The sequence below is a fragment of the Callithrix jacchus genome, chromosome 4 (assembly GCF_049354715.1).
Source record: "Callithrix jacchus isolate 240 chromosome 4, calJac240_pri, whole genome shotgun sequence".
NCBI lineage: Eukaryota > Metazoa > Chordata > Mammalia > Primates > Cebidae > Callithrix > Callithrix jacchus.
The window spans coordinates 4,850,375-4,870,560 of NC_133505.1; the positions used below are offsets into that span (position 1 = coordinate 4,850,375).

The following is a 20,186-nucleotide window of genomic DNA, read 5'->3' on the forward strand; positions in this document are numbered from 1 at the left end:
TTGAGGCTCCCATCCTCACTAAGCCCTTGGCCTGAATATTTCATCTTTCCTTTTAGATCATCCATGCTTTTAATGACATGGTTTATTTTAAATATATTTTATCTAATGTTCTTATCTTTTAACAACGGAGGCTCAGGCTAGTCCAGAAAACTAGCCAACTATTTGTTGGGTACTAATGCTTTTTTTTATTTAACAGTTTATCTAAAGAGTATTCCACAATTTTAGGGAGAAATTTTTCCTCAGCAATTTTAGAGCTGAAGTATGGATGGATATATTATAATTTATTTAAATGGTCACTAATTTATAGACATCTAATTTGTTTAAAATATTTTACTAATTCAAACAATTCTACATCAATGCTGCAAAATGATATAAAATTCAATTCAATAGGATGATGTAAAATATTTATACATCTAATAAAATAGCTTCCAATATATAAAGCAAAATAGCCCTATGAAAATTGTAAAGACACAAAATCCTAAATAAAATATTAACAGAACAAATCTAGGAATTTATAAAAACATTAAAAAAGCAACCGCTAAGTCAGGTTTATCCTCAAAATGAAAGACTAATTTAATGTTAGAAAATGTATACCTGTTACTCCACACAAATTAATTGAAAGAAAAAAACTGTATGATTATCTCATTACATACAAAAAGTCTATTTATTTATGAAGTTAATATTTATTTGCAATAAAAAATTATTCGTTAACTATGAATGTGCAGTAGACAGGATTCCAAGATGGCTCCCAAGCTTCCTGGCTCCTGTTTTCTTTTTGGGTGGAACCATGAGCACAGAAAATACAGCCCAGAGCCCAGAGGGTAGAGCCAAGAGCCACAAGAATTATCTCCAGGCCTCATGAAAAATCCAACCCTGGCCTAGCTGAACTTCAGAACCTTCACGAATCAATGACTCCTTTTCTCCTCTGTTATTCCCCACCCTCCCCCCGCCACCCCCACCTTGTCTATAGCTTTATACTACACCTGTTCCACTATTACATGGTAAGAGTGTTAGGGGCATTTAACTTGCCTCTTTAGTTTCACAAGCCCACAGACAGAAATTGTGCCCTAGGATGGATTAATCAGAGGTGTCTCTTTCACAACTGTCTTTAGATGATGAGATTTTGGACTCTGTGCTAATGATATTTTGATGAGGTTTTGAACTTGAGCTGATAACATAGTAAGATGAAGAATTTGGGAAGCTTGAAATGGGGTGAATATGTTTTGCACATAGGAGGAACATGACTCTATAAGGGCCAGATGGTGTACTGTAGTAGGAAGAATTCTAAGTTTACTCCCAAGATTCCCAGCCCCTGGTGCATACACACTTTTGTTGGGGTCCAGCACATCTGCCAGGGGGCTACTGACCTGCGGGAGTCCCCAAGACCGCCAACGTAGATGTCTCATTCAACCTGAGGGAGAGAGTGCGCGGAAGTGAAAGAAAAAAGTAAAGCGGAGTCTGGAGGTCTGCGTAACTTATGGTCAAAATGCAGCAAGTTTATTCTTGTGGGTTACACCTTTTATACCTTTTTTCTTGTTACATTTACTTTATCTCAGCAGAAAAGGGGTAAACAGAAAGGAAATAGAAACTCCATAAAAATAGTTATCAGGGGCTTGTGATAACCACTCACAAAGCAGTGTAAGGGGGCTTGTGATAATAGTTTACAAAGCAGTTTATGTTTTTCAAAGATACACAGTGCAAGCAAACAATGGTGCCTTTAAGGTGGCTTGTTAATCCTGTTTTCCATCAGGAGGTAGATCAAAGGCTTAGCTCCAGGGAAAATATGGGCAGGGGTCTCTTGTCCCTCTTAGGCATCTCAATTGCAGCAAGTTTATTGCTTATACAGAGACTGATGGGCACATGAAAGCAGACAGCACAACGTCCTCATAAACCGCAGACCTTTGCTTTGTATTCTGTTTTTGCCTCAGTGACTCAGCCTGCGACCTTTGTCTCAGCTCGACAGCCCTCGAGATGGGGGGTGCGGATAGGTCCAGCAGCCAAGATGGGGCGAGTCATGCTAACTGTCTCAAGCCCTTGGTGCGAACACTGCACACACTTTCTCTCAGTAATGTTCCCAAATCAGTTGATCTTAAATAGGGAAATTATGCAGGTAGGACAGATCTAATCACATGAGCCCTTTAAATCTGGTTGTACAGATCAGAGACAGAGTAGGTAGATTCAAAGTGTGAGTGGGATTCAACATAAAGTAGATTCATTCCCATTGCTGATTTTGAAGATGAAGGGGGCCACATAGAGATTAACTTTGGCTGTTTTTGAACTTCATAGAACTAGATTCCTATAGTATATACTGTCTAGTCTCTAGTTTCTTTAACTGAGCATGTTTTTGTTGAAAGTCATCCAGATTTATGCAGATTGTTGTGTATAAGCAGTTTCTTCCTTTTATTTCTGAGTAATATGCATTGTATTAACATACCATGGTAGGTCCATTCTTTCCAAACATTCTGCTATTTTGAATAAAGCTGCTATAAATATTTCTGTACATATTGTTTTGTAGACATATACCTATATTTCTCTTGAAAAAATGCCATTTGTTGAAAAATACTTTACTTTTCTCCAATGAATTGCATTAGTACATTCATTTTTAAAAAGTTAACAATATATGTGTATTTGTTTCTGGACTTCCTACTTTCTTCCATCAGTGAACTTGTTTGGGTGTACACCAACTGATTCGCTTAGATCAATAAGTCATTACATTTTCATAAAATACCATTTTTCTCCACATTGAGCATATATGAGTCTTTCAACCAGAGTATTCTTAAAACAGTGGAAAAGGAATAGTTTTCTTGACAGAAAATGTCTTCATTGTTATTAAGGGGACTTGCTTTCAAGAGTAGCACAGAGTCTTTTTAAAGGGTCTTTTAAAAAGTAGACATGAGCCTGTCCTTTGCAGGGACATGGATGAAGCTGGAAACCATCATTCTCAGCAAACTGACACAAGAACAAAAAACCAGACACTGCATGTTCTCACTCATAAGTGGGTGATCAACAATGAGAACATGGACACAGGAAGGGGAACATCACACACCAGGGCCTGTCGGGGGATTGGGGGCTAGGAGAGGGATAGCAGCGGGTAGGGGGATTGGGAAGGGATAGCAGTAGGAGAAATACCTAATGTAGATGACAGGGTGATGAATGCAGCAAACCATCATGGCACATTTATACCTATGGAACAAACCTACATGTTCTGCACATGTACCCCAGAACTTAAAGTATAATAAACAATTTTTTTAAAAAATAGTCATGAGCCAAAGAACTTGGAAGATTGGCTTAATTTTCTTGGAATTTCTAGTTGGCATTACAATTTTAAGGATAATATGGTATTATGATATCAATCGCACATCTTCCTATTATATAGTAATTCACAAAGGCCATTAAGTACAATAAAATTTTAAATTAATATCATGGGCTCCAAATTTCTGAATAGCCCTCCTATAGTTAAAGTATGTTTTTATCTCAGCTGTGTCAACAATTGAGACTTTCTGTTCTACTTTGTAGCTCCAGATTTCTGTTCCTTTCGCTATGGATTGTCTTTCCTTTTGCACTGTTGTAATGTTATAACAATGGCACAACGCACATGCCTGAACCTCACAATGGTAGTTATGGTGAATAGTACAGATCCACATGGTTTGCCCAACACCTCCACAAAGAAGCTTCTGGATAATATAAAGGTATATCAATAATTTTACCCATGTCAAATATTTACAAGACTGTCTTTTTAACTAATTTGTGTAGAGATTGAATTGTATTGATATGACAATATCATTGAAAAAGAAGCTCAAGTCTTCATCTACTTTGCTAGTAGTGACCTAAATAAAATATTCCATGCTTAAAGTGTGGCTCAACATTTCTGAAGAGCTTGTTGTGTAAATCCTATGTGAGGCAGAATAAAACCCAAGAGTTAGGGCTTCTTTACAATCAAGAAATTTGGACAAGGGGAAAAAAATGGAAAGCACTTTAAACCAGAAGTGAAAGGTGAAGACACATTACATTTTTTATTTAAGTTTTGGACATGCAGGACAGTTAAATGTTTCATTAATTTCATCTTTGGAAGACAATCAGTTGTTATCTGCCAGAAGATGCAGATGCAGGAAAAATAAAAGCAAGATAGGTCATGTCAGTCAAGAGATGGAAACTATAAAAAGAATAAAAAACCAATACTAGAAATCAAAGAAACTGTAACAAAGAATGCTTTTGACAGACTCATCAGTAGACTTCACACCACTGAGGAAATAATCAGTGAACATGAAGATAGGTCAAAAGAAACTTCCCAAGCTGAAATGCAAAGAGAACGAGAATGAAAAAAAAAACTTAACAGATCATTTGTAGACAGTATCAAACAGTGTAACGTGCATGGCTGAAATACCAGAGAGAATAGGAAACAAGTAATTTTTGTTAAAAAAACGGCTGAGAACTTTTCATAATTAATGACAGACAACAAACCACAGATCCAAGAAGCTCAGAGAACACCAAACGAGATAAAAAGCAAAAAGAAAAACAATCAAAGAAAAGCCACCTAGGCATACCATATTTAAATTGCAGAAAACCAACACAAAAAGAATATTTCAGTAAAACCAGAGGAAGAAAATACCTACAGAGGAACAAGTAGAATAACAGCTGACTTCTTATCAGAAACCACGCAAACAAGGAGAGAAAAGTGAACTCTTTAATGTGTTGAAAGAAAGAAAACCCCTGCCAATCTAGAATTCTATATTTAATAAAATTATTGACAAAATTGAAAGAATACAAAATGTCAAGCTATAGTTATAGATTGAGAAAGCCTTTATTGTCTTTGAATTTCTTTTTTTTTTTTTTGAGACGGAGTTACGCTCTTGTTACTCAGACTGGAGTGCAATGGCGTGATCTCAGCTTACCGCAACCTCCGCCTCCTGGGTTCAGGCAATTCTCCTGCCTCAGCTTCCTGAGTAGCTGGGATTACAGGCACGCGCCACCGTACCCAGCTAATTTTTGTATTTTTAGTAGAGACGGGGTTTCACCTTGTTGACCAGGATGGTCTCCGTCTCTTGACCTCATGATCCACCCGCCTCGGCCTCCCAAAGTGCTGGGATTACAGGCGTGAGCCACCACGCCCGGCCTTGTCTTTCAATTTCTAAATGTCCATCAGTAGGTGACATATATATATATGGAGGGAATTTACTGCCAGTAGGCTTACCACAAAAGAAATGTAAAAAGATGGGAGATTTTAATCTGACTATACTGATAATCACTTTAAATGTGAATGTTCTAAACACACCAGCTAAAAGACAGAAATTGTTAAATTGATAACAAATAAATATCCTCAATAGACTATCTACAAGAAATCCTGTTAAAATACAAAGACTCAGATAGGTTAGAAGTAAAGAGATGAAAAAAGATGCAAGCTATGCAACCATGAAAACATGAATCAAAAGAAAACTGAAGTAGCTATATTAATTTTAGAAAAAGCAGAATTTATAGCAATGAAAATAACCAAAGTTAAAGAGGGCATTACCCAATGACAAAGGAGTAAATTCTCCAAAAACAAATGATTCTAAATATGTGTATCCCTAACAACAGAGCAGCACAAAATAGGAGGCAAACACTGAGAACTGAAAGGTAGAATAGACAAATACACACTTGGTAACTATTTTCTATTTGTTAAATCTATTCTTTGTTAAATTTTTTTTCATTCACATTTTGCCTTCTCTGGGTTTAACTGAGCATTTTGTATGATTGAATTTTATCTCCTCTCTTGATATATTATTTACACTTAAAAAACTGTTTTAATAGCTTCCATAGGTTTTTAAATATACATTTTTAATAATATAAATCTACCTCCAAATAACACTATACTATTTCATGTATCATGAAGGCTTCATGTAACATAATAGTTCTGATTCCTCTCTCCCATCTCTTGTGACTACTGTTGTTCATCTTATGTATCTATGTTATAAACCCTCAAAACATTCCTTCAACAAAAAGTTATCTTTTAGATCAATTCAAAATAAAATATTTTCCACTTTCATTTATTCTTTTCTACTGGTTTTACTTCTTAATTGTAGACTTACACTTTTTAGCTATATCACTTTTCTTCTGCCTGAAGAACTCTTTCTGACTTTTTTTTGTGGATTGTGGTTTCATTATTGCATATAAGAAATCTTTGCACAACCCAAGACCAAAAGAATTCTATGTTTTAGAAGTTTCATAATTTTTCATTTTACAGTTAAATCTATGATTCATTTTAAATAACTTTTTGTATATGTTACATTAAAAATCTTTTTTTACATATGGATATACAATTTTTTTCCAGCACAATTTGTTGAGAAAACTATTCTTTCTCCACTGAATTGCCTCAATGTTCGTTGAAAATTAGTAGTTGGAGAACTAATACTACCTACTGCTAATTTTGAGACAGTTATAGTAATCAAGACAGCGTAGAACTAGTGTAAAGACAGAAAATAAATCAATGAAATACAATAGACTAACACACATATGATCAACTGACTTTTCAACACACATATGAACTGAACTGACTGTTCAGTGGGTCCAAAAACATGTGCAACCTCCTCACTCATAATGTCAACAATAAATTCAATATTAGAATTTTCTTTTATCATTCCTTAATAATGTAAAAAAAAAGCTATAGATGGCCCTCTAACTTAGGAACGGACAAACAAATACATTACTGGAAAAAATATGCCACATCGGAGCCAAGTGAAAGAATAGAAATGGCCTTTTCCTTTTAACTGTCCTGTGTAGTTATTTTTACAGCTCAGGCTGAGACCTCTTCATGGTTTTATCTTTTCTCTATCATGACTTTTCTCTCTGGGAGCAATATGTATATGGAGAAAAGTGGTTTTGTGAATGAGCTTAACTTAATGGACGCCTTAGAGAAGGAGAACAGGCAAGAGGAAATTCACAACTGTAGTCTAAGTAGTACTATGAAGTACAGAAAATTAACTATTTTAATGTATGTATGCTATGCAGGAGGAGTTTACATGCAGTTTAGCAACATTCAAGAAACAAACATTAAATGTCTATGCTATGGAAGGTGCTGGAGGGAGGTACAGATGGTGTCCTTGGCTGTAAGGACTTTACATTTCTCCAATGGTAAAATGTAAATAAGTAAACAGTGTGATAAAAGAATAAAGAAGGTCCTGGTTAAAGAATGCTAGTAAGAGGGGAGCTACTTTACATGAGGTGAGCCAGAAGAACAGTTTCCCTAAATCCCTAAATATCACAGTAAATTTATGATATGCAGAGTGACTCAATGTGTCCCCGCTTGTCTTTTAGAACCCTGTGTATAATTGGAGCCCAGATATCCAGGGAATCATCTTGAGTTCTATCTTCTATGGTTTCGTCATCATTCAAGTTCCGATTGGATACTTCTCTAGGATATATTCTGTAAAGAAAATAATTGGCTTTGCATTATGCCTTAGCTCTGTGATAAGCCTGCTCATCCCACCAGCAGCTGGAATTGGAGAAGCTTGGCTCATTGCATGTCGAACAGTTCAGGGAGCAGCCCAGGTATTAAAATAATGCTAAAACTGAACAGAGTTTAAATTCACAGGAAGTGTTAGAGATTAAATGTCAAAACTTTCTTATTTCAGGGGATAGTTGGAACAGCCCAATTTGAAATACATGTCAAATGGGCTCCTCCCCTGGAACGAGGCCGACTTACTTCTATGAGTACATCAGGTAAAGACTTAGAGCCTAGAGTGTTTGAATCCCATTTTCGTCTCATTGTATTATGTGCTTCCCTAGAGCCGTAAGAAACATGTGTGTTTCGAACTGTCAAGGGCTTTGGAAATCATCTATCTCAGCATTCTTGCTGTGAAGATGAGAAAATTGTATAGAATGGAGAAGAGGCATTCTTATCTCAAACAACAGAGGAAAAGAGAGAAAAGCAAATATTTTATTATTTTCTTCTGATCAGTGTTATGCTACACAAATTTATTTCACAGGAAATTGTTCTTTGCTACAGTAAGGTTACATTATCTATACTTTCAGATGCCTGCATTAATTAGAGGTGTTCTTTGTACTTTCTGATTAGGGTTTTTATTGGGACCCTTTATTGTCCTGGTTGTGACTGGAGTTATCTGTGAATCTCTGGGCTGGCCCATGGTCTTCTATATTTTTGGTGAGTCTCTTTCTGTAAAATCCTGGTTATTATTCAGAATCTAAGAAAATTTCAACATTAAAACCCAATATTAAATAAAATTCATATAAAATTGAATTTTCACATAAATTTTAATTCATATAAAAATCATATAAAACTAACATTAAAAATCATGAACCCCACTGAGTGAAAGAGAAAAGTCAATATTAAGTTTCTGTCACAAGCAAGGCATTATGAACTATACATGTATTTCTGTACATAACTTTTATAATTCTTTAATGTTGGTGCTATAGACAAATATGCTTTTATATGAAAGTCTCCTGGAAAAAGATGATCAGAACAAATAACTTTACAGATTTCAGAAAGATATTACCTTTTATACTTAACATTCAAAGCATGATGTGGAGCACAACCCCATAATCAAACACATTAATTTCTACAGCAAAAAAATGAAATTTGTGCAAACTAGAACACACAAAAAAAACTAAACAGAAATAAGATTTACGAATAAGTGACAAAATCATTTTTGGCTCTTAGATGCAAAAGTTTTCAGGTTTGTGAATAAGAAAATGTGGAAAGGTTCTATGATGCCCATTTGACATGGGAGGAAACTTCAAAAGGCTTAGGTAACTTGCCCAAAGTCATATACTTAAGGCAAAATCAGAATAATTTATTTACAAAATGATCACTTAAAAAGGTAGGTATGAGATGTGGTGGACTCCCAGGGATCGTGGAGTTACCTGGAGCTAGCAATACAGGAGCCAGTAGCATCTAGCATCCCCAGATCCAAAGGGATCAAACAAGGGAGTAGCTACCAGAATCCATTAGGAGAGAGTCCTATAGAGCCTTAAAAGAACTCATGATGTTTTATAAAAGGACACATAGATTGAGGTAATCATAGGATGGAGATAACTAGGGTTTGAAAAGGCACCTGGGTTTCACTCAGTTCTCTCCCTCTCATCTCTGTCTGGAATTTCTGTTGGCCAAATCCAGGTGGAATCAGAGGACATGGGGGCCTACTGATGTTCATTCAAGTCAGTCATCTGTAGCCAAGGCAAGTGAAGAAGGGTGAGGAGGAGTAGGGGGGACAAACAGAAGACATCCAATACAAACAGTGAGCAGAAAACAGAGCAATAATCTGAAAACACATCTTCCATCCTCAAAATTACATTGCTGTTAATGACTATGTTAATCTTCAGTAGTAGACAATGGTCAGTATAGTGATGAAACATAGTCCCTTATCAGGAAAGGGGCTGAAAAAACTGAGAATGTCTAGCCCGAAGAAAAGAAAACTTGAGAGTAGGTACCTTGTAGGACTGTCATATAAATAAAATGCAGACCTGTTTTGAATTATAAAACTAACACAAATATGTAGAAATTGCAGGGGTGGGGGTGTGCGGTTTCAGCTCCATGTAAGGAAAACTTTTCAATAAATAATGCTGCCCAGGACTGCTGATCGAGGGTTAGATGATATCTAATATTTACGTTGTATTCCTATAAGATCATGTAAAGTAATGTATGCCACTTACAGTTATCATGGGTGGCTCCGTGATAAAACTAGAAATTACATGATGCCCACATATGTCAAATGACCTTCCCAAGTTGATGGCAAAGGAAAAACTAAAGCCAACGTTGTTCAAAATTCCGATTGAATATTCTTGCCAAAAAAGTTAAACAAATCTGAATAGATACTGTTTTAAAGAATAAGACAATGACTGTATTTAAGCAGCTGATAATTGCTAGAGGTTACTAAATAGAGAAAATTGAGTCACAGACTTACATTTGCACTCAAAATGGCCTGCCATCCTGCTATATTTGTCTCCTAAAGACTATTTCAAACTACTCAACTCTTCTCAAATCTATAAAAGAATTCCCTTTCCCCTGTCCTCCACCTCAAGTAACCTCCCTTTGACCATTGAAATTATTTTGCATAATCTGTCTGTACCCATTGTCTACATTTCCTAGCCTCTCACACTCTCCTTAACTCACATCTGACTAGTGTTTGTGCCATCAAACACAGCTGTTGCCAAGATCATTTATGGCTTCCGTCAGAGCTGACCTGAGGCCCAGGCAAGAGGGCCCTTGCCCTGGATTCCACACTGTAGAGAGCCCATTCTAGCTAGGTTCTCTTCATAGGCCAGGCGCCACTGCAGTAGCCTCAGGAGAGCCCACAACTCTCCTTCTAATAATCATAACTGGAATGTCTTGATTAAATAGAACCAGGGTTATTGGTTATACTGGAAAAGACCAGCAGAGCTCCTCCCAATATTCATTGAATTGGGTAGTGACCAAGGGAGGAAGGAGGCACTATTTGCAGAAGATATGAATGGTGCACAATGGGGAATGCAAGGATTTCCACACATTTCCAAAGTACCTAGTGATGCGGGGATGGATCTGGGTAGGAACAAGTCAAGCTTCAAACTGGTGGCCAGAGATTTGTCTTCAGAATTCTAAATTTAAACCTGACTTTTCAGGTCACTGTTTTTCCTTTTGGCATCTTTCAAAATTGTCTTTGATTTACTGAAGCTGAATATTATATTGTAACTGAAAAATCAAGTTTGTTGCTTACTATTTGTAGGGTGCAATTAACAAGAGTTGGGCCTGGTGTAAGAAAAGTGGACTTATTCCAAAGCCAGCTTATGGGAGGGACACAAAGCTACTTGCTTAAATGTGCCACTTCACCTTTGGAGCTGAAGTGGTGGGGAAAAAAAAGTGAAATACGGGTCCCCTTGCTACCAGGCAGTTATCAACTGCACAGTTGAGGTGGCACTTTAATGGGCAGAAGTAGGTTGAAAAAGTGGCCAAAAAAGCATGCTTTCAATATGCCCTCTGGTGGAAGAAATTTCCAAAGCCAACTCTGCAGAGTGGAAGCTCCTAGTCCATACCCTAGAGATGAAAGTTCCCTGGCAATTTGGTGTGCAATTGACTGTCACCTCTGGACAAGACCTATGTCTTAGAGTACATAGTTAGAAGAATTTTCCCTATAAAGAATGTCTGGTGAAGGGAGGAGGTGAAAGGTTATATTTAAATTTCTGAAGGGCTAATTTGGAAATGAGGAACAAGAGGAAAGGGGAAAAGAGAAAAGAATAGAAAATTGAAAAAACATAGTAATTAATTCCCTTTTTCTCAAAAAACTGGGGGCATTTGGTTTCACTATGTCAGGTTGTAACTTTTTTTGTATTTATTCTTCTTGGCATTCTTTAGGCTTCCAATATCTGTGGTTTGAGGTTTATTATTAATTTTAAGAAATTCTCCATAATTATTGCTTTAAGTGTTTTTCTAATTTTTTCTTTCCCTTCTTTCCCTTCTTCCTTCCTTCTTGCTTGCTTTGCTTAATCTTTCTCTTTATCTCTTTCTTTTTCTTTCTCTCCCTCTTCCTTTCTTTCTTCTGGTATTTTTTTTTTTTTTTTGAGACGGAGTCTTGCTCTTGTCACTCAAGCTAGAGTGCAATGGTGTGATCTCAGCTTACCACAACCTTCACCCCCTGAGTTTAAATGATTCTCCTGCCTCAATCTCATGAGTAGCTGGGATTACAGGTGTGTACCACTATGCCCAGATAAATGTTTTGTATTTTTAGTTCAGATGGAGTTTCACCATGTTGGCCAGGCTGGTCACAAACTCCTGACCGCAGGTGATCCACCCACCTCAGCCTCCAAATTACTGGGATTACAGGCATGAGCCACCATGCCCAGCCCATTCTGTCTTTTTAGTTCTTTTTCTGTCTTTTCAATTCAGTTTTGGAAATTTCTATTGCCATTTTATCAAGCTCACTGATTCTTTCTTAGTCATGTCTAGTCTACTGATGAGTCCATCAAAGGCATTATTTATTTCAACTAGAGTATTTTTATTTCCTGCATTTTCTTTTGATTCTTTATTAAACTTTCCAGACCATTCCTTTCCATCTCAGTTTCATTGACTCTACCCTCTCTGCATTGGACTTTATCCTTATGGCCATTTTTTTCTTTTCAGTCTCTTCTACCAATTTATCCTCTTCTACCTGCCATTAACTCTTATCTTTCATCAGAGCTCCACCCCAGCCTCCCCATGTAGGGCTGTAATTTCTCTCTGGACAATATAATTCATGCTGAAGGGTAAAGTACCACTCACTAACATTTGTATCCCACAAATAATTTGTCTTTCCTTGCCTCAGTTTGCTCATTTTGAAAAAGAGATAATAAACAGTATTATATGAATTTTGGGGGAGTTGTTGGAATAATCTTTTTCTTTTTTATGCACTACAAAGTCAACTCCATAAAGGCAGGGATTTTTGTCCATTTTATTCACTGCTATATCCCCAGTACTTAAAATAGGTGCATGGTATATAATCGGCACTTAATCAATATTTGTCAAATGAATGCAAGTCTTCTGGAAGACTGACTGGTGAGCACTATATACATCCTGTCCCAACAGAGAATTCCTCATGGTCAAGTTATTAATATAGAAAACTCAAAGAAACAATTTGTCAAACTCTTATGGAACTCCAATAATCACTGAAGCCTGGGCTGTATCTCAGGAACATGGCTGAGGCTAAGCTGTCAAAACTGGCTGATAATAGCAAAGACAGGAAATTAACCTAAATGCCCATCAATGATAGACTGGATAAACAAAGTGTGATACATATATACCATTGAATACTATGCAGCCATAATAAGAATGAGATCGTGTCCCTTGCAGGGACATGAATGGAGCTGAAGGTCATTATCCTTAGCAAACTAACACAGTAACAGAAAACTAAATACCACATGTTCTCATTTATAAGTGGGAGCTGAATGATGAGAACACATGGACACATAGAAGGGAACAACACACACTGGGGCCTATAGGAAGGTGGAGGGTGGAAGGAGGGAGAAGATCAGGAAAAATAACTAATGGGTACTAGGCTTAATATCTGGGTAGTGAAATAATCTGTACAGCAAACCCCCATGACACAAGTTTACCTATATAACAAACCTGCACATGTATCCCTGAACTTAAACGTTAAAAAAAAAAGGGCAATTGTCAAGCCCTGTGCAGGCTCAGCTATGCCATACTCTTATGGTGGAACACATGAAGAATTTGAAAGGAAGAGGGCCTGAGGGCAGGGAGGCCCAGCTGTCATGAGTAGAGGGATGCAGAGGATAGGAGATCAGGAAAGGGCATAGGGCTTACCACCATTTCTGTAAAACTCATCTAGTACGGAGAAGTCCCTGTAGATAAAAGGAGGACTGTGAAAAATATAAGCCTTGTTACAAAGTTTCATAAAAGATAAAGGAGGTCTACTTTCTCAGACTAATGCATTGAAAAATCCCAACTTGACAAAGGTCCACTACAAACAGAAACTTCCAATTCTAACTTATTCTGCTTTGATAGGTGCTTGTGGCTGTGCTCTATGTCTTCTCTGGCTCTTTCTGTTTTATGATGACCCCAAGGACCACCCATGCATAAGCATCCGTGAAAAGGAATACATCACATCCTCCCTGGTCCAGCAGGTAGAACACAGTTCTCCGTATTGGCATCTCCAAGATTCTACTCCAAACTAAATATGTTCCAGTTTGTTCTAATGTGCTAATGATTAATGAATTTCTTTCCAGGTCAGCTCAAGTAGACAATCTCTGCCTATCAAGGCTATGCTTAAATCACTCCCAGTCTGGGCTATTTCCATTGGTACTTTTACTTTTTTCTGGTCAAATAACATCATGACAGCGTACACTCCAATTTTCATTGACTCCATGCTTCATGTTAATGTAAAAGAGGTAAGTATACCATTTGCTCTTTTTTTTTAACTTCATGAAAGATTTTGTGTTCATTTTTCTATCTCTAAGGACCCTAGTCTCAGCTCTTGTCAGCTCCTTACACTGTTTGTATACTGCTCTTCACATGGAAACTCACGGTTTCTGCTTTTCATACGAACATTGCCCAGAACAGAAGGCGCGGATGCAGACATAAGTGTCTAGCACTCCAGCAACAGCACACATTCCCTGTCTCCCATTCACTGTGTGACTCCCTTTGTTTATTACTTAAGGCTCAACACCACCGTTCCCTACAGGGACTGGGGGCCTCCCTGAAAATCACTTAGCCACACCCTGCCACTCTGCCAACCTTTTACCAATCCTCTCTCCAAAGTAAGGCAATGAATCTGGGTTATGAGTCTTGCTTTGGAAGAACTGGCATACCCAGTGCTTATCTGGTTCGGAGAACCACTGATACAGGCAACCTCCTATTGCTTGATACCATAACAACCAGAGAACACTCATTTAGAAATGGAGTCTATCTGGGCTTGCCACTTTGTGGCATTCTGTACTGAACTTCCAGTAAACCAGCCTAGAGGTCGGCATAACAGTAAGGTCTCATGGAGTCTCTCTGACTCAGTATCATACTTCATGAAACCATGAAGTTGTCGCAAGGACTAGTAGCAGCTGGTCCAGTGTAAGCACATGCGTTATGTCCATAATTGTTATCTTTATCCTCTTTATCATTTTCCCCAGGGCCAGTATTTCTCATTCCCAGTGTAGTCTTCCTTCTCTATTATCCAGTGCTTTTAGGTTTCATGATACTGAAACTGGAAGATTTTACAGATTATGACAAATATTATTGACCTCAAAACTATTTTTCTGTTTCTTTTGGGTAGTGTGGTCCCAGCAGTAATTCTGGTGTTGTATATTGATGGTTTCCTACATGAAAGTACACATTTAGATACTAAATTTTAGCATAGGGATTACGCTGTGTGTCAGTACTGCTTTACCCATCATACTCACTCCAAGAATAATGTTCCTCTTCAGAATGGGTTCCTGTCTTCCCTTCCCAGTTTGTTTGCCTGCATCTGTGGTATCCTAGCAGGTCACTTATCAGACTTCTTCCTGGTCAGGAATATTCTCAGCGTAACTGTTGTCCGTAAACTCTTCACTGCAGCAGGTAAGCAACAGCCTTTTTAAGCACTTGAGAGACATTTCACCTCCATCTTTAGGATGCACCTGACTATGTTGTCTGAATCCCTCCCCAGGACTTCTCCTTCCTGCAATCTTTAGTGTATGCCTGCCTTACCTGGGTTCCAGCTTCTATGGCATTGTCATTTTCCTAATACTTGCTGGTGCAACAAGCAGCTTTTCCTTGGGTGGAGTACTTATAAATGCCTTGGATATTGCTCCCAGGTAGAATTTTTTATGCTGTTTTTTTTAACCTTTAACAAATAAATATTGTATGTATTTATTGTGTAAAACATGATGATTAAAAATATGGATACTTTGAGGAAGGGCTAAAATTGAGCAAAGTAACATATGCATTACCTCACAGGCTTAGCACTTTTTTTTTGTGGAGCGAACACAAAATTGACTCAGCCATTTTCAAGAACATAATACATTGTTATTAACTATAGTCACCATGTTATACCATAGAACTCTTAAACTTATTCCTCATATATAAATAAAATTTGGTAACTTTTGGCTAACATCTCACCCCCAGTGCCTAGTAATCACTATTCCACTCTACTTCTGAGTCCAACTTTTTAATGTTCCACATGCAAGTGAGATCATGCAAGTTGTCTGTGTCTGACTTATTTCACTTAAACTAATGTCTTCCAGGTTCATTCATGTTGTCACAAATGACTGGATTTCCTTCATTTTAAGGCTGAATAGTATCCCACTGTGTATATATACCTCATTTTGTTTATCCCATTCATCTGCTGATGGACACTTAGGATGATTCTGTATCTTTGCTATTGTGAATAATGCTGCAATGAACATGGTAGTGCAGGTATCTCTGACATTCCGACTTCATCTCCTTTGGATATACACCCAGTACTGGAATTGCTGGATCACATAGTGGTTCTGCTTTTAGTTTTTTTAAGAACATCCATACTGTGTTCCCTAATAGCTGTACTAATTTACATTCCCACCAATGGTAAGCAAAAGTTCCCCTTTTCTCCACATCTCCGCCAAAACTTACCTTTTGTATTTTTGATAACAGCCACACTAACAGGTGTAAGGGGATATCTCATTGTGGTTTTAATTTCCATTTCCCTGATGATTAGTGGTGTTGGGTACTTTTTAATATATCCATTGGTATATTTATTTTTTGAGAAATGTCTATTCAGGTCCTTTGTCCATTGTTTCATTGGGTTGTTTTCTTCTTATTGAGTTGTTTGAGTTCTTTGTATTCCTTGGATATTAACCGCTTATTATATACATAGTCTGCAAATATTTTCTCCTTTTCTTAGGTTGTCTCTTTACTCTGTTGGTTGTTGCTTTTCCTGGGCAGAAACTGTTTAGTTTGATATAATCCCATCAGTCTGTCTTTGCTTTCCTTGCCTGTGCTTTTGTGATCCTAACCAAAAAAACCATTGCCCAGGTCAAAATCATAGCGCTTTTCCCCTGTGTTTTCTTCTAGTAGTTTTAGAGTTTTAGGTCTTATGTTTGTCTTTAATTCATTTTGAGTTTTTATATATGGCATGAGATGAGTCTAATTCCATCCTCTTGAATGTGGATATTCAGTTGTTCCAATATTGAAGAGACTATCCTTCCCCCATGGTGTGTTCTTGACACCTTTGTCAAAAATCAATTCACCCTAAATGTTGGATTTATTTCTGGACTCTCTATTCTGCTCCACTGGTCTATGTATCTATTTTCATGCTAGTATCACACTATTTTGATTATTATAACTTTAAAGTATACTCTGAAGTCAGGTAGTGTGATGCCTCCAGTTTTGTTCTTTTGGCTCAAGATTACTTTGGCTATTCAGAGCCTTTTGTAGTTCTACAAAAATTTTAAAATTGCTTTTCTATTTCTGGGAAAAAATGTCATTGGGATTTTGATAAGGATTGCATTGAATCTTTAGATTGCTTTGGATCATATAGACATTTTAACAACATTAATTCCTTCTATCCATAAGCACAGGATATGCTTACATTTATTTGTGTCTTCTTCAATTTCTTCCACCAACATTTTAGTTTTATTGTGGTCTTTCACCTACTCAGTTAACTTTATTTTAAGATTTTTTTTTCTTGTAACTATTATACATGGGATTGTTTCAGTGATTTTTTTTGGGGGGGGATAGTTTGTTGTAACTAGAGAAAGTTTTAAAAAATCTTTTTCTTTCTTAAATCCAATTCTTAAAAATGCTCTCAAAAGCATTTTTAAACTTTGTTTTTGTATAAATTTAAGGCCTGAAAATACAGTTTTGTTAAGTGGACATATTATGTAGAGGTGAGGTCTCTGATGTGGCCCAACTCAAATTTGTAAATTTTTCTAAAACATGAGATTTTTGCCATTTCTTTTTAGCTTATCAGCTATTGTTAGTGTTGTTCTATCTTACGTGTGGCCCCAAACAATTCTTCCAGTGTGGTCCAGGGAAGCCAAAAGATTGGACACCCTTGATTTAAGTCTTAGATCTATTTTGAATTGATTGTTATATAAGGTGAGAGATAAGGATCCAGTTTCGTTTTCTAGATGTGGCTAGTCAGTTTTCCCAGAACCATTTATTAAATAGAATGTCCTTTCCCCATTTGTGATTTTGTGTGCTTCGCAAAGATAAGTTGGTTGTATTTGGCTTTATTTCTGAGTTCTCTGTTTTGTTCCATGTCTATGTGCCTACTTTTATACCAGTTCCATGATGTTTTGGTAACTACAGCCATGTAATATAATTTAAAGTCTAGTAATGTGATGCGGCCAGATGTGTTCTTTTTGTTTAGTATTGCTTTAGCTATTTGGGTTCTTTTTTGGTTCCATGCAAATTTTAGGAATCTTTTTCTAATTCTGTGAAAAATGATGCTGGTATTTTGATAGGAATTCCAGTGAATCTGTAGATGGCTTTAGGCAGTATGATCATTTTCATATTGGTTCTTCCAATCGTAACACGCAATGTATTTCCATTTGTGTCATATATGATTTATTTCAGTAGTATTTTATAATTCTCCCTGTAGAGTTTTTTTTTTTACCTCCTTGGTTAAGTATATTTCTTGGTATTCTTTGTTTTTGTTTTGCAGCTATTGTATGTAATAGGGATTGAGCTCTTGATTTGATTCTCAGCTTGGTCATTGTTGTTGTACAGCAGTGCTACTGATTTATGTGCGATGTTATAAACTGAGACTACTGAATTTATTTATGAAATCTAAGAGTCTTTTGGAGAAGTCTTTAAGGTTGTCTAGGTATACAATCATATTATTGGTGAATGGCAATAGTTTGACTTCCTCTTCCAGTATGAATGCTCTTTATTTCTTTCTTTTGCCTGATTGCTCTGACTAGGACTATAACCGGGTTTTTTGGGGGTGTTGGTGAGGCACAGCTTCTCTGAGAGAATGTTGTAGGTTCTTGGTCTCCACCCTCTTAAGGATAAGAGAAGGGACCACTGTAGGTGCACGGTAATCACATAAAAGTAAATATTGGACCCAAGAAGTGTTGCAGAAAGGTGATTTTATTTAGGTAGAGAAAAGAGACGAAGAAGAGAAAAGACTTCCATGAAGAGTTTGGAAGAGTATTCCAGAGGGGAAAATCTAGGAGGGGAAAGAGAGTTCCCACTATGTGGGAGGGGATTCCAGAGAGCTGGAAATCAGTGTGTGTGAAGGAGCAGGGGAATTTATCCTGGGAGAAATTCCCACCTTCCCAGGTTCCTCTGGCCAATGAAGGAGTTTCTTAGAACTTCTGCTGGAGTGATTGACTTTTATTTTCTTCCCATGCCCATGAAATTCAAACATAAACCGTTAAATCTCCCGCATGGAGAGAGATGGGGGGGGCATGGCGCTAGGAAATTCTTGCCCTTAAGATTACACCCCCTCATGGACCCAGAAAGAGAAGACATTCCCTCAGGACTTCTAGTAAAATGTTGAATAGAAGTGGTTAAAGTGGGCATCCTTGTCTTGTTCTAGTTCTCAGGAAGAATACTTTCAACTTTTCCCTATTCAGCATAATTTTGGTTGTGGTTTGTCATATGTGACTTTTATTATTTTGAGGTAACTCCCTTCTATGCTGAATTTGTTAAAGATATTTATTACAAAGCATGCTGGATATAATCAAATGCTTTTTCTGCACCTGTTGAAATGATCATATGGGTTTTGTTTTTAATTCTTTATTTATGTTATGTATCACATTTATTGACTTGCGTATGTTAAACCATGCTTGCATCACTAGGATGATACTCACTTAAACATGGTGTATTATTATATCTATTTGATGTGCTGCTGGATTTGGTTAGCTAGAATTTTGCGGAGGATTTTTGCATCTATGTTCATCAGGGATATCGATCTGTACTTTTTTTTTGTTATGTCCTTTCCTGATTTTGTTATCAGGGTGATACTGGCTTCATAGAATGAGTTAAAGAGGATTCCCTATTCCTCAATCTTTTGGAATAGTTGCAGTAGTATTGGCACCAATTCTTCTTTGAATGTATGGTAGAATTCAGCTGTGAATCTTCCGACCCTGGATGGTGTTGTTGTTGTTGGCAATTTTTAAAAACTACTGATTTAATCTCATTGCTTGTTATTACTCTGTTCAGGGTTTCTATTTTTTCTTAATGTACTCTAGAAGGATTGTATGTTCCCAGGAATTTATCTCTTTCCTCTATATTTTCTGGTTTACGTGCATAGAGGTGTTCACAGTAGTTTCTAATAGTCTTTTGTATTTCTGTGGTGTTGTTATAATGTTTCCAATTTCATTTCTAATTGTGCTTTATTTGAATCTTCTCCCTGCTTTTCTTGGTTAATCTAGCTAATCATCTAATTTATCTTTTCAAATAACCAGTCTTTTGTGTTACTGATCTTCTGTACTGCTTCTGGTTTTATTTCATCTAGTTCTACTCTGATCTTTATTTCCTTTCTTCTTCTAGCTTTGGGTTTAGTTTGTTCTTTTTTCTCTAGTTCCTTGAAGTGTGATATTAGGTTGTCAATTCACGATCTTTCAGACTTTTTGATATAGGCACTTAGTGCTATAAACTTTCCTTTTAGCATTGCTTTTGCTGTATCCTAGATATTTTGGTAACTTGTATCGCTATTTATTTCAAAGCAATTTTAAATTTTCATCTTGATTTCATTGTTAACTGAAAAACCATTCTGGAGCAGACTAATTTCCATATATTTGTATAGTTTTGATGGCTCCTTTTGTAATGT

At 36.9% G+C, this 20,186-nt stretch overlaps 2 protein-coding genes across 7 annotated transcripts in view; one reads left to right on the plus strand and one right to left on the minus strand.

Annotated features, from left to right (window-relative positions):
• Positions 1-20,186, minus strand: part of TRIM38 (tripartite motif containing 38) — a 183,565-nt gene that overhangs the window by 141,021 nt on the left and 22,358 nt on the right. The window lies entirely within an intron of this gene.
• The window catches only part of SLC17A1 (solute carrier family 17 member 1), a 44,973-nt gene that overhangs the window by 13,190 nt on the left and 11,597 nt on the right, over positions 1-20,186 (plus strand). Inside the window, exons 3-10 of the mRNA XM_078370542.1 lie at positions 3,517-3,689; positions 7,291-7,524; positions 7,608-7,695; positions 8,051-8,137; positions 13,466-13,584; positions 13,687-13,848; positions 14,875-15,007; positions 15,096-15,243. Coding sequence (XP_078226668.1) covers positions 3,517-3,689; positions 7,291-7,524; positions 7,608-7,695; positions 8,051-8,137; positions 13,466-13,584; positions 13,687-13,848; positions 14,875-15,007; positions 15,096-15,243 — 1,144 coding nt within the window. The remainder of the gene's footprint in view (positions 1-3,516; positions 3,690-7,290; positions 7,525-7,607; positions 7,696-8,050; positions 8,138-13,465; positions 13,585-13,686; positions 13,849-14,874; positions 15,008-15,095; positions 15,244-20,186) is intronic.